The 11,907-nt window shown below is 49.6% G+C and overlaps 1 protein-coding gene across 3 annotated transcripts; it reads right to left on the bottom strand.

Annotated features, from left to right (window-relative positions):
• Window positions 1–360: 360 nt before the first annotated feature.
• odc1 (ornithine decarboxylase 1) lies at window positions 361–10,500 on the bottom strand. 3 transcript variants are annotated; one of them, XM_023834734.2, is made up of 11 exons: window positions 10,346–10,500; window positions 3,532–3,677; window positions 3,049–3,192; window positions 2,763–2,936; window positions 2,394–2,566; window positions 2,064–2,280; window positions 1,888–1,971; window positions 1,604–1,766; window positions 1,407–1,513; window positions 1,073–1,287; window positions 361–979 (listed from the first exon to the last, which is right to left on the bottom strand). In XM_023834734.2, the coding sequence occupies exons 3-11, from the start codon at window positions 3,157–3,159 to the stop codon at window positions 844–846; spliced, it is 1,380 nt and encodes a 459-aa protein (XP_023690502.1). In that variant the 5' UTR covers window positions 3,160–3,192; window positions 3,532–3,677; window positions 10,346–10,500; the 3' UTR covers window positions 361–843. The 3 variants fall into 3 exon arrangements, with proteins under 3 accessions (XP_023690502.1, XP_023690501.1, XP_023690503.1); XM_023834733.2 differs by lacking the exon at window positions 10,346–10,500 and adding an exon at window positions 4,810–5,171; XM_023834735.2 differs by lacking the exon at window positions 10,346–10,500 and adding an exon at window positions 4,810–5,170 and having other exon boundaries at window positions 1,407–1,510.
• Window positions 10,501–11,907: the final 1,407 nt, after the last annotated feature.

Raw genomic sequence — 11,907 nt, 5'->3', positions numbered from 1 at the left:
CAAAGAGACTGAGCCAGGCAGGGACCCGCCCCAGAAGGGCTATAAGGGCCAGAGGTACCAAACACACTAAGCATTCAAACAGTTCACATTCCAATTTAGCAGACCTGCACAACCGGTCTAACTCAATGCGAAATTCAATCCAGGCATAAGCCACTTTATGCTTCTTCAGGTGATTGAACGAACATGAAATCCAGAGTAACATCAGCTCTTAAGTCAGTCCTACACCAGCTTCTGCAAGCCGGGACCATAACTTGCAGCCAATGCAGCAGAATACAGGGAACATTGGAGAAGTGAGCTTATACTTGAGATGTTCCAGAACAAAAGCCCCAATTTCCCCCCCAACAGATGAACACACACAAATCCAGGTCTAGTTTATTTTTAAAAAATTACAAAAATGTAAAAGTTTCCATAGGAACACAATGCTATGTGCAACCCCATCTCTTTCATATCCATTTCCCAATGCATCAGTTCATTTAAATGATCTTATACACTAAAATTTAAATAAAATGACAAAATGAAGGAAAAGACCCAAAGTGAAAGGGAGGCTGGTGCCTATATGCAAGATGAGATCAGATTTAAATAGGTGTGTAGCAGCCATTTGCTGAAGGGCCAACCTCCCCAAGGGCACCCAGTGCAGGGGGGGCAGTAACATTGGATCACATTTGGATATAAATCCTGCTTGATCCCTGTCCTACAGCATAGACAAGAAAACCCAAGAAACCCAAATGTGTCTGAGCACTAGGAGGGGGTCCCTGCCTCTCATACAGAGTGCCAGAACAAGGACACACCCTTCCAAGGTAAGTAACTGGCCTTTGATTCACTAATTGGTTGCCTGACACCCAGTTAGAGGACACGGGTGGAGCAAGACTTGGCCGGGATCTCCAGGCTGCTCTCACGGCCACAGGACGTAGCGTTGGTGGAGCACTGCTCCTCCAGGGCATCGGGCAGGCCCTGGGCACAGATCTGCTGCAGCCGTTGCCTGGTGAAGACGGGGAAGCCAGTAAGAAAGTGTCCTGCAGCTCAGGGGTTTGCGAGGGACAAAGACATTCACACTGGTCACGCGGGGACTCACCAAGCAGCACGGGACATCACATAATGGATGTCCGGCTTCTGGAAGCCGTTGAAGGTGGAGGAGGCCGCAACAGTGTAGGCACCCATGTTGTCAAAGAGCAACCAATCACCCAGCTGCAGGTCCGGCAGAACACACTGCTCCACGATACGGTCCAGGCCGTCGCACGTCGGCCCCCAGATGCTGCAGGAGAACAGGTGCTCATCCGGCTTTGGTTTCTGCAGCGGGGGGGGGGGGGGGACAGCCCAGTGAGTCTCAACACAAATAGCAGAAGCATGTCTAAAACAACTAGAAGTTGGGGGGCAGGGCATCAGCACTCAAACATTGAGCCGCTCACCTTATGCAGAGTTGGCAGCACATGGGCGTGGTCGTAAAAGATGCAGTTAAAGGAGCCATAAACGCCGTCGTTCACATAGTACATCAAGGTACTGTCATCTTCATCTGCTGGTTGGAGAAGCAAAAGAGAAGCATGAGGGAACATGCTGGTGGCAACAACACGTACAGATGAAGACCTGCTTTAGACCAACCACTCACCATCTAAACCAGACTGTTCTTTCTTGATGACCTTTTTGGCAATGATGTTGACCGCCAGTGTATAAGCAGACGCCACATAATAGCGGCCAGGCTCAGCAATAACTCTAACGCCGCGGTCCGAGGGGAAATACTTCTCCAGTGCGGGGTTTATCACAGCTGCGATCTGGAGGGAGGGGGAAAGGGCCTTGTTAGAACATCAAGCCTCAAAACCAGAGTCAATTCAGCCTCAAACAAAGCTACAGGCCAGACTGAGCTGCCTGGGGGAGTCACAGCTGAACACTCACCTCCTCAAACTTGAGCTTGGCATCCTCCGAGCCAGGGAAACCCCCACCAATGTCCAGGAGAGTCATGTTAAAGCCCAGTTCAGCCTGTAGAGAAACATACCATAATTATACACAAATTGTCCCACGACAAGTTTTGAACCTGCAGGGGTAACAATATAGCAAGAGCAGATACCTACCCCCATGTCAAAGACGCAGCGGGCGTCCGAGATGGCCTGGGTGTAGGTTTCCGGGTCAGTGCAGCCGCTGCCCACGTGGAAGCTGACCCCAATGATGTCCAGCCCCAGCTCCTTGGCCCTCTCCAGCAGCTCCCGGCTGGTCTTCAGGCTGGCCCCGAATTTCACACTCAGCCGACACTTGGCCTTAGAGTCGTCGGTGGCGATGCGCAGTACCAGCCTGGGGGGGGGGGGGGAGACTGGTCACTAGGGATCACTGTGTGATAGCTGAGAATGACAGGGCACACGGGCCATCGGAACGCCAAAGGGGAGACCCCCATGCCTGTCACTCACTTAGCATTGTGGTGGCATCGAGCGACCTTCATGAGCTCCACCTCGCTGTCAAATGTCATCATCTGCACCTCATGGCTGGCAGCATACTTGATCTGGGAGACTTGCTTGCAGGGGTTGGCATAGATTATCCTGCCAGCCTCCACGCCCAGAGACTGCACCAGCTGAATCTCAGTCTGCAGAGAAGCAGATGTCACCTTAAGTGAAGTTTTCACCTCATGCAAGTAGCTAGGGCTACAATAATGATGTTACAAACCTAACACAGATGGTATAAGAGATTACCTAAGAGTCATGAGATTCTAAACTAGCAGTGTTGAAAAAAGAAAAGAAAAAAAGCCATAAGCAGATGGTAAATGAAGGAGTGACACACACCTTGCTAGCACAGTCAAACCCGGCCCCCAGGGAGGCCAGAGTCATGACGATTGCACGGCTGTCATTGCACTTGACAGCATAGAAAGGCGTGACCCGGGGAAGGGCACGACACCAGCGAAGGTGCTTCTTCAGTACATCCCCTAGGTCAGCGACGTAAAAGGCGTCCTTATCGTCCTGGGAGAGAGAAGCCAATGGGCATCGTTACACCAGGCAGCGGCGCAGACCAAGGAACCAGCAGTGGCACAGAAGGCTTGCAGGCCACTGGCATCCGAGGCGGCAGACTTACCGAGAGCAGCGACTCATTTATCTTCTGCTCCATAATGTCCCGGGCAGAGAAACCCTCCTCCAGGAAGGTGAAGTCAAAGTCAGCAGCAGCAAATCCATTAAGCACGTCCATTTTGTAACAGAAATTTCTCAAGACCTAAAGTAACTGCAGAAGGGGGGGGAGGGGGAGAAAGTCAGACAAGTTTAAACACAAAAAAGGCACCACCATACAGCCATGAGAATAGGTCAGAGCACTTTAGAATCCACCACTATAATGTACAAAAAAAACCCAAGTGGAAGCACTGCATGTTAATGACTGTAGTTTAAAGGTTTGTCTTCATTTAACTGTCACATGTACTAAGGGAACAGTGAAATTCTTGTGTCACAGTTGGAGTGGGGGGGGGGGGGGGGAGACTAAACAGCAGTGTAATATGGGACAAGTTGTGTCAACCAGTGGTCCCGCAATGCTGTAAACACTGGACTGTGTTTATACCAAAATACCAACCTGGACACGAGAGAGATGGGATTTTTGTAGTAGCCTCAAGTGCAGGAACGCCAAGGGGGTTCACCAGTGAAGTTGAAGCCTTTCAGATAGGACTCAAAGCCGAAGCCAGCTGAGTAGCAAGTGTGCCCTTTTCTCAAGCGAGTGTTCTGTTAGAGGGGCGAAGAGTGCTTAGTACACATTAAATCTGAAAAAAATCGAGGTAACTGACGACCGGACAAGCAGTCATAAATAGCTGTCATTTTTAGTCATTTATTAAATCCTCACAGTAAATACAATAAGGATTGAGGGGGCATCCAATACATTTCCGGTATCCCTTAATACGACGATTTTTACGGAAAGTGCCACCTTTAAAGCAGCCGTCACATTTCAGGAAGTTCAAATAACTGCCCATCTGTATCTTATTTCCGATGTCGACATCGTAAAGCCAGCTACCGGAACGCCGTACGCAGATTTGAACAAATCCGGCGAGTCAAATACTTTGACATCATCGCTAGTCCGGTCCTGAAATACGGCCTGCGGTATGAATGAAGGGCGGCCCTCTCCGCGCACGCCATACCGGCGAATTAAGGTCCGCCTCCGGCACGGCATCCACCATCCAATACGAGGGCAGGGCGTGAAGCAGCAAGAAGACTGCCATGCCAAGAGGCCAATGGGCTCATACGCGACACATTCACCTATAGCGAACTAACCAATACGATACACGAAGCTCGAGAACAGCACTTTAGTTAATTTCGGAGCACGTTACGGGACGCTAACCGGTTAAAAAAAAAAATCAGTAATCATGATTTTAAGAAAATCTTACATGAATGTGTCAGTTCTGAAAGAGGTCTGGGTTACACTTGCGAAAGACATTCTCCGAAAAGCAGCCAATGGGCCATCTTGCGATGATGCGGTCTTCATTAACTAGTCAGACTAACTATTGACTCGTCATACGTTAACGAAATTAAATTCAACTTTCAAGTCCTGGGTTTTCCTTTAACTGGGACAAAAAACGAACACCCGAGCACGAATGGCCAACCAAATAAGGTGGTAACAGCAAACTTAGGTCGGTGTAGCCGCCCATCTGGCCCGGCTACGTTAACGTGGCTTCTTTGTTCAGTCGGTAAGACCTCCGGCATCGAAGCGGAACGGAAAAGGCGCTTAGTTAGCGAGCCTCACGCGGAGCGACCTTACTTAACACCGTTGATACTTTTAACAGCAATCCATGGACCGCGTATTTCTCCTTTTATTCGACTACGAATGAAATAGGGCACAAAAAACAGCCTTGGTGGAACTTACCTTAAAAAGCATTTACAACACTTATCCATTAGACTAGAAATCTGGAAATAAAAATATACAGTTCTCCTAACTGGTTAAGTCTGTTAGCGCACCACACTAGTCGCTTCCCGACTCTGGATGAAAGTAAAGAACTGCTTAGTGCTAACGGCCGTATTTATACGGTCGGCGTATCCAGGACAACACACCAGCTGAAACCGGCCCTTGGGTGCGCACTGGAACCGGTTTGGTCTTGCTGTCTGCACCACGCGATCTGTGAGCCAGAAGGGGAAGGGGGAGAGCGGGCAGGAAGCGCAAACGACGCAGCGGTTGCGTAGCGGAAACTAGCGAAGAGACGGGCGCGGCGGTGCGCGTTAGGCGGCAACCAGTGTACGGAAGCGGCTTTGGCGAGCCGGTCAGACTTACGAGGACATTAGAAAAAAATACTGCGTGCTCTAACTGTGGACTTCAGTGTCAGTCCATTACCTAACTAATGTAAATTTCACATGTCAACACCTTTAAGCACTTGAATTCTTTTGGCGAATTTTTGTACCACCTGAAACAACTGAGAGAAAGAAGAAATTACTGGGTTATTATTACACAAAATTATTTTGTAGTTAAATAATGGGGGAAAGGTATATTATTTCTGTCTAGAGGTCACATCAGCCAACTACTAAAGAATTGAAGAGCTTTCTGCATTAACATAGAAACCAGGCCCAGAACCTGCCCTTAGCGCCCAGTCCATTGGTATGTAGGACATCAACGTCATCTGATACCATGCTCCTTTTACATTGATTTTTGGCTCAATGGTCTCCTTTGAAATTCCCAGATGTAATAATTACGTGTTTACTTGGTCCTTTTCAAGACTGATTATACCTTGGTTGTTTCGACCAAAGGCTAAACCGAAATGAACCCAGTGATCTGAATGACACTGCCTAAGCGTGTACAAAGAACGTATGAATACAGACATAGTAGCAGCTGAAACTGGGTTAAATCTATCGAAAACCGAAGCAGATGTGATTTTGCTTGAATTTGAACTATTTGCCAATACAAGCTGAGTGCTTTGTGCAATACACAGACAGTAATGATGTCTCAATTTACTCAACATGGTTGAGAAGTAGCTGTTACAAGAAGAAGCCTCATAGGTGTAAGAAGTGCCAAACAAAAGCTGGACGTGTCATTTTTCCTGCGAAGGGAACAGCACAGGCTGTTTGGGTTTTGTGTGACAGATTTCTCCTCCACAGCACTGTGAAGGGAATAGAAGCTGCACAGCACATTCCTAACCTTCTGTCTGTGGATAGTTGGGTTTCCTTTGGAGCAGTAGAGACTTCTCAGAATGGAATCTGGCATCAGTTTTGTTCTACAACAGTTGAGTAGCAAAATAAGGGCAGTGGAGGTAAGGACATTCACGTGCGACAAGGCTGTCCATGAGGGATGACCAAGGAGATCTGATAAGTCACAATTTATCATGGCCACACAGAAGTCAAATGAGCAGCTCAAGACCAGGTTGTTCTATGGAGTAGATAACGGAGTCAGGATACAAAAAAAAACAAAATACATGAAAGTCTCCATGTAGCAAGGGAGTAACTGGAGTAAAAGTGACTTAAGAGGTGTGAAGTAAGACAGGAGTGGCTGAGTGACACGCACACACCAGGGAATGTGGAACATGCTGCTGGCAAACCAGCCAGCTCGTAACAACAAACAGGATGTGACAGATACATAAAGTGTCCTGTTGGATCCTGCAAGCTATGTGGGGCCCAGCAGGAACATCAAAGGTAGGGTGCTTATTCAGCTCTGAGGAATTACGGCAGGTTTGACTTCGGGGCTGATTTACACCTTCTTATCATACCTACAGCAAAGTTCTGCCAGCCAACCAGCCCAAGGAGGCCTACAGTGCCATGCAATCAGAGACTTAGAGAAAAAAAAAAACACACAAGTTTACAAATTAAGGCAGGCAGATCCAGAGTCACCCCGATGGGGCCAAGTGCAATAATCCCAGGGTGACAGCAGAGAATTAAGCCCAGAAGCATGCACTGACCCCGCCCCCCACAGGCCATGACACTCCACATGGACTAATCATGGCTGAGAACCAACTTGTGCTGTCTTTGCAAGTGTGACAAACTCTTGTTTGTACTTGTAAAATTGCACACATACAATAACATAATAGCAGGGGTGGTTCATCATTTCTGGGCCCCCACACCCCCCAGTGTAGTGACTGTGGCTGATGGAGGGGCCTCAAACTTTGGGGGCTCCACACAAATGCATGTTTTTTTGGGGGGGGGGGTGGTGGTGAATGTAGCCCTACATTCCTATAGTTACCCTGCAGCTACGCTGACAGATGTGTCCCCGCAGCCTATCAGAATGCAGACAGGGCAGCTGAGCCAGACCCTCACCACTGACTGGAAAGAGTGCCGGTCTTCCGGAGCTCATATCCATCATCAAAACTGGAGTTCTTGGTGCCTTCAGCAAATGCCATCCATCAGTCTTGTAACTGCTTAAACTGTTCAGCACCTTGGGGGAGGGGATATCCTACCTTATCCTATCTGGCACAAGGCTACGGTACACCCTGGATGGGATGGCAGTCAGCAAATATGAGCTCTTTATCTTTTTAGTAAGAAGGATCATGATAACATCCCCGAGAAACATCAGTCTTTCCTCTCCTTATTTCCAATAACTCCTATCTCCCATGCAAACTGGCTGAGCAGTCACTGGGTACTTATGGGTAAATATGTTTGTACAAAAACACAGGATAGAGGGCACTGGCCGCACGCACTCTGCGAGCATGTTGGCAAACGAAGGCACTTCTGCACACTCCTTCACAATCTCCGACCTTCTGCAGGACCCTTCACAGTCCCCGATCTTCAGTCCCCAACCTTCTACAGGCTCCTTCAGTTGCCCACCTTGCCACAGCCTGATGAACTGGCCCTACAGATCAAATGCTCTGCGCTCAGACGGCCTTTTCAGTACAACATACCCCGGCCCGTGTCACTGAGTGCAGCATGAGAGAATGAACTCATCTCTGTGCAGTTCCAACCACGTCGCTCTCCTTAACAGTATAAGCAGAGGACTGGGAGACGGGGGTGCAGGCAGACCCATCAAAACAGCTGCTTCCGTAGAGGGAAATCCAGATGTGCCCCGATCCCTCCTTCCGAGCCCTCACATGCACCCTACCAGCAGGAAGTTGGGTTTAGCTCACTGATCTGGATTTGAAGGGAGTGATGAGGGATTGCAAGCCGTGGGGGAGTGGCCCAGCCACACTCAGGAATTCCCCCCCCATAACCACCCCCTCCGGCATTAGCTCCAACCTCTGTTATCGCTGCCCTGTTCCAGCTTGACCCTTTATCATAATTTATTTTGCCGATTGTTGGGTCTGAAGGGGCAGCGGGGCCCGGCTTGAACATGTCTGACCTTCCAGAGTGGGCAAAGAGCACACAGCACACCGGTGAGGCACAGTGGCAGATGGCAGCTCTGCCACGTCCTTTGGGTGATGGAGGTGAAAATCATCATCTCCCCGCACTTTGTCTTGTGTTTGTCTGCACTTCAGGTACCTCACTGCTGTATGCAGAGCGGGGCACATCCACATTCCAAGTAAATCCCACTGGAATTCACCCCAGCACTGTACCAGACGCCTCGCAGTATTTGTTAAGCAGACGCTATTATCCAAAAAGTATGTTCAGGGCCTCACTCTGTGTCCCAATAGTGAAGTTGCTTTGCCAGCTCAAGGATTTGAACCAGCAACCTTCCTACTTCTGATCACAAACATTCTAACCCCACTTAGCCACATACCGCCCCCAAAATGATGACAGCTGGAGAGGCTGGATTGAATCCTATAACTCATCTATGAACAGCAGGCTCACTGTTAGTGAGCTGTATCCTCCGACTTTATCGGTTTTATTCTGTTTTGATGTGCTTTGGAGTGACACTGGCTCACTTGCGGCACCTCTCACGTGCCTCCATAGCCTACGTCACTGGCCAGTTTTATCTGCACTCGAGCGTCAAGGGCTTCCTCACCCCCGATGTCAGGATGTTCTGGATTCCAAGTGGGGTTTCTGTTTTCCTCTGTCTCCGTGGAGGACAGCGTGCCCTCAATCCTACCATCGATCTTAACCCCCAGAGCCAAATCTTTTGTTTGACAGTGCTCCTGCTGACGCAGTAATATCTGTCTGTCTGGAAGACAAAACACCGATCCGCTCGTAAAAGCGGGGCTCTTTGACGTCCTTCTTCCAGGTAAAAGGCAGACTGGAGGGAGCAGCTTTCATGAGGGTGGGGGGGGGGGGGACATCGATCCTGATGCCTCAGCAGAGGGCCATTGTCTCTTTTTGGTACCTACTTGTGCAGCTGATGCCAAGAGACATAAAGCCACTCACCACTAAGCCAATAAGCACAATCACCGCCTCCCCCAACCCCCACCCACGCCATCACACCTGCTGGACAACAGCCAAACTAGAACAGTAAAGAATCAGAACTGCACAAACCTGCCCCCTAATTCCAAAGAACACAGGGGTAGATGTTCCTCTAAGACACACACTGTGGACCATACAGGTCACAGACAGGTTGGTCCATTACATAATTTATACAAAGATAACCTGCCATCCATCTTCAATGGTCACACACAATGCTGACCAGGCCATGCAGATTTTGGTTTTACGTCATTAAAACATGCATTTCCGATGAAGAAATGTAAGAGCAGTGCCTGCGAGCCGTGAGCAGAGAAGGCGTGTCCACCTTTGTTTGCGTTCAGCTCTTTTCCACGTGTGTCCTGCCCAACATTGTTGCGCCAAACAAAGATGTAGAAACCACAACAGTGTGACGGAGTGTGTTGACGACGCTACAGCCACTGAGCGGCCTCTGATTCACATTTCGCGTCCTTTCCTGTGCTGACATAACAGCACGCTACCTTCACGTCTGCCAGGATGCAAACGCATGCCTGCTCGACACCTTAAGGCCTGGATACCATCACTTGGGCAGTCTGCATCAAAGGGCGGTGTGCTTTTTCATACCTATTCCTTCACCCTTCAGCAACACTGCTGCTCTTAGGTCATCCTCACACGAGTCCCACAGAGCAGATAAACCACAGCAGTCACCCCTACAGAGCGACGTGCTGCTCTGGGCTCCAACCAGCTGTCCGCAGAGCTCAAACGCACATACTTAATGGCAGGGAGGTGTTCATGCGACGCAGCCAGCAAACTAGAGCGTGGGGACACCGTGCCGGTGATTGGAAATTCACCCCAGGGTCAGCAGTGAGATTTTACCATTGTGGCCTTAAGCAGAGCCCTTCACCCATGCCAGTCTCACCCTGCCTTCCCAAAAATATACGTTGCTTTGGATAAATAAATAAACACATAAATCAGCCATAAGTCACGGTGCTGGGTGTTGGTGCAGTGTCGTCATTGTGGCACGACGTTAGACAGAGCCTGCACCATTATCCACACACACAAAGACACGCTGCATACACACAGGACTTCGAGAACATATAGACCCCGCCTACAGAAACTCTTCAGGCTGCAAGCTAGCATACCTCGCAATTAGACGTGTACCCATTCATTATGACATTACTTACTTTCAAATGCAGGATTTTTCTGGATCTTGGGGCTTAGCAGAGTACTGAAACCATCTGGGCAGATCATCTGCCTGCAGGGAAGAGGTATGAAGCTCTGAGGAATGCTCTCTCTCTCGCACCCACTTGCCTGAGTCCCCCCCCCAGGTGCTGGGTTTCAGACACCCGAGGGGGGCTGTCGACCCAGGGTTCAAGTGAGGATATGGGATCCAGTCAGAAGGGCCACACGCATGTACACGTGCAACACGTACACACACGGTAATTTTGTCCAGTGCATCGTGTGATGTCCCTCCAGTGAACAGGAAGCACCAAACTGGTGCTGCATTTATTGGGTGCTTTTATGAGCTGTTAACAGCACAACAGAAATGGCGCGAGGCTGTGATGACATCATTCTCTCCATACCTCCATACGGTGGGAACGTCCTACAAAATGCACGCCTGGACCTCAATGTGAAAGTACTGCATTCTGGGATTTTTAGCATGTTTTCCACTCGCACTGCACTGCCTGTGCTTCTGAGTGCCGCATTGCATCGTGGGACCTCGGACCTTGTCACATGAGAGTTGATTGTTCCAAGAGCTGCAGAACCCTCAAGCACGACTTAAGCTGAAATGCAAAGCGACAAATTCCCGGCCTGCATGAACACAGAGGGGAAGTCACCGGAATCTCTGCTCCACAATGTGCTGCTGACATTATGGTGACGTCTGTGTGACTGAGACAGGTTTTCATTTCATGTCGCCGACCTTGAATTACAACAAAGACGTACACCCAGAACAGTGTGTCCCCAGCATGAAGTGACAGATCAGACTGGGGGGTGGGGGGGTCACTGACTAGCTCGGGCTCTGGGGCTTCCCCAAGTCGTTCCTGCGCCTCCCGCCTGGACACGCCTACCCTGTGTGCTTGCTGCCACACCCCCTGCACACGCCTTGCTGGAGTGAGGCCCACGCGTGACCAGTACACCCCCTGCAGGGCCAGAGCGAGGAGAGCAAGGATGCAGCAGCTTCTATGTCTTTTAAACCCAGCCCCCCCCCCCTTTCCACCAACCCGAATGGCAGGTCTGCAGCATTATGGGCAATGAGCAGAACGTTTACATATGTACGTACGCACACACGCACATTTGTATTCATACCTTTGTGGGGAGTCTACATGCATTTCTGAGGGAAAAACTTGAACCCAAACAATGGCAACCTTAACCGTAAGTAACCAAACAAATACTTTTGGCTATTTTAGTTTTTTGATTGTAGTCACAGTTGTAAAAAGTAGTTTTTCCCCTTGTGGGGACCGAAAAAATGGTTATGTCCAAATAACTGGTTTTTAATCACACTGTGGGGACAAAACATCCCCACAATGTCATGAATACCTGACCCACACACACAAGCTCCGCCCCACTGACCACGGCCCCGCCCAGTGGTGTGAGGTCACTGTGGTAAAGCTGCTGTTTCCATCTTCACAGCAGAAGCAGACTAGGACTCAATCTCCCACATAGAACTGCTGCAACCCTGTGAAAACAGACATCAAAGGCCCGAACAGGTCGGACAGACCCAGCACACCCCCCTGACCCCCCTATC

This window comes from Paramormyrops kingsleyae, chromosome 14 (genome assembly GCF_048594095.1).
Source record: "Paramormyrops kingsleyae isolate MSU_618 chromosome 14, PKINGS_0.4, whole genome shotgun sequence".
NCBI lineage: Eukaryota > Metazoa > Chordata > Actinopteri > Osteoglossiformes > Mormyridae > Paramormyrops > Paramormyrops kingsleyae.
The sequence above is the reverse complement of the archived record's forward strand: the minus strand, read 5'-3'. Positions and strand labels throughout refer to the sequence as shown.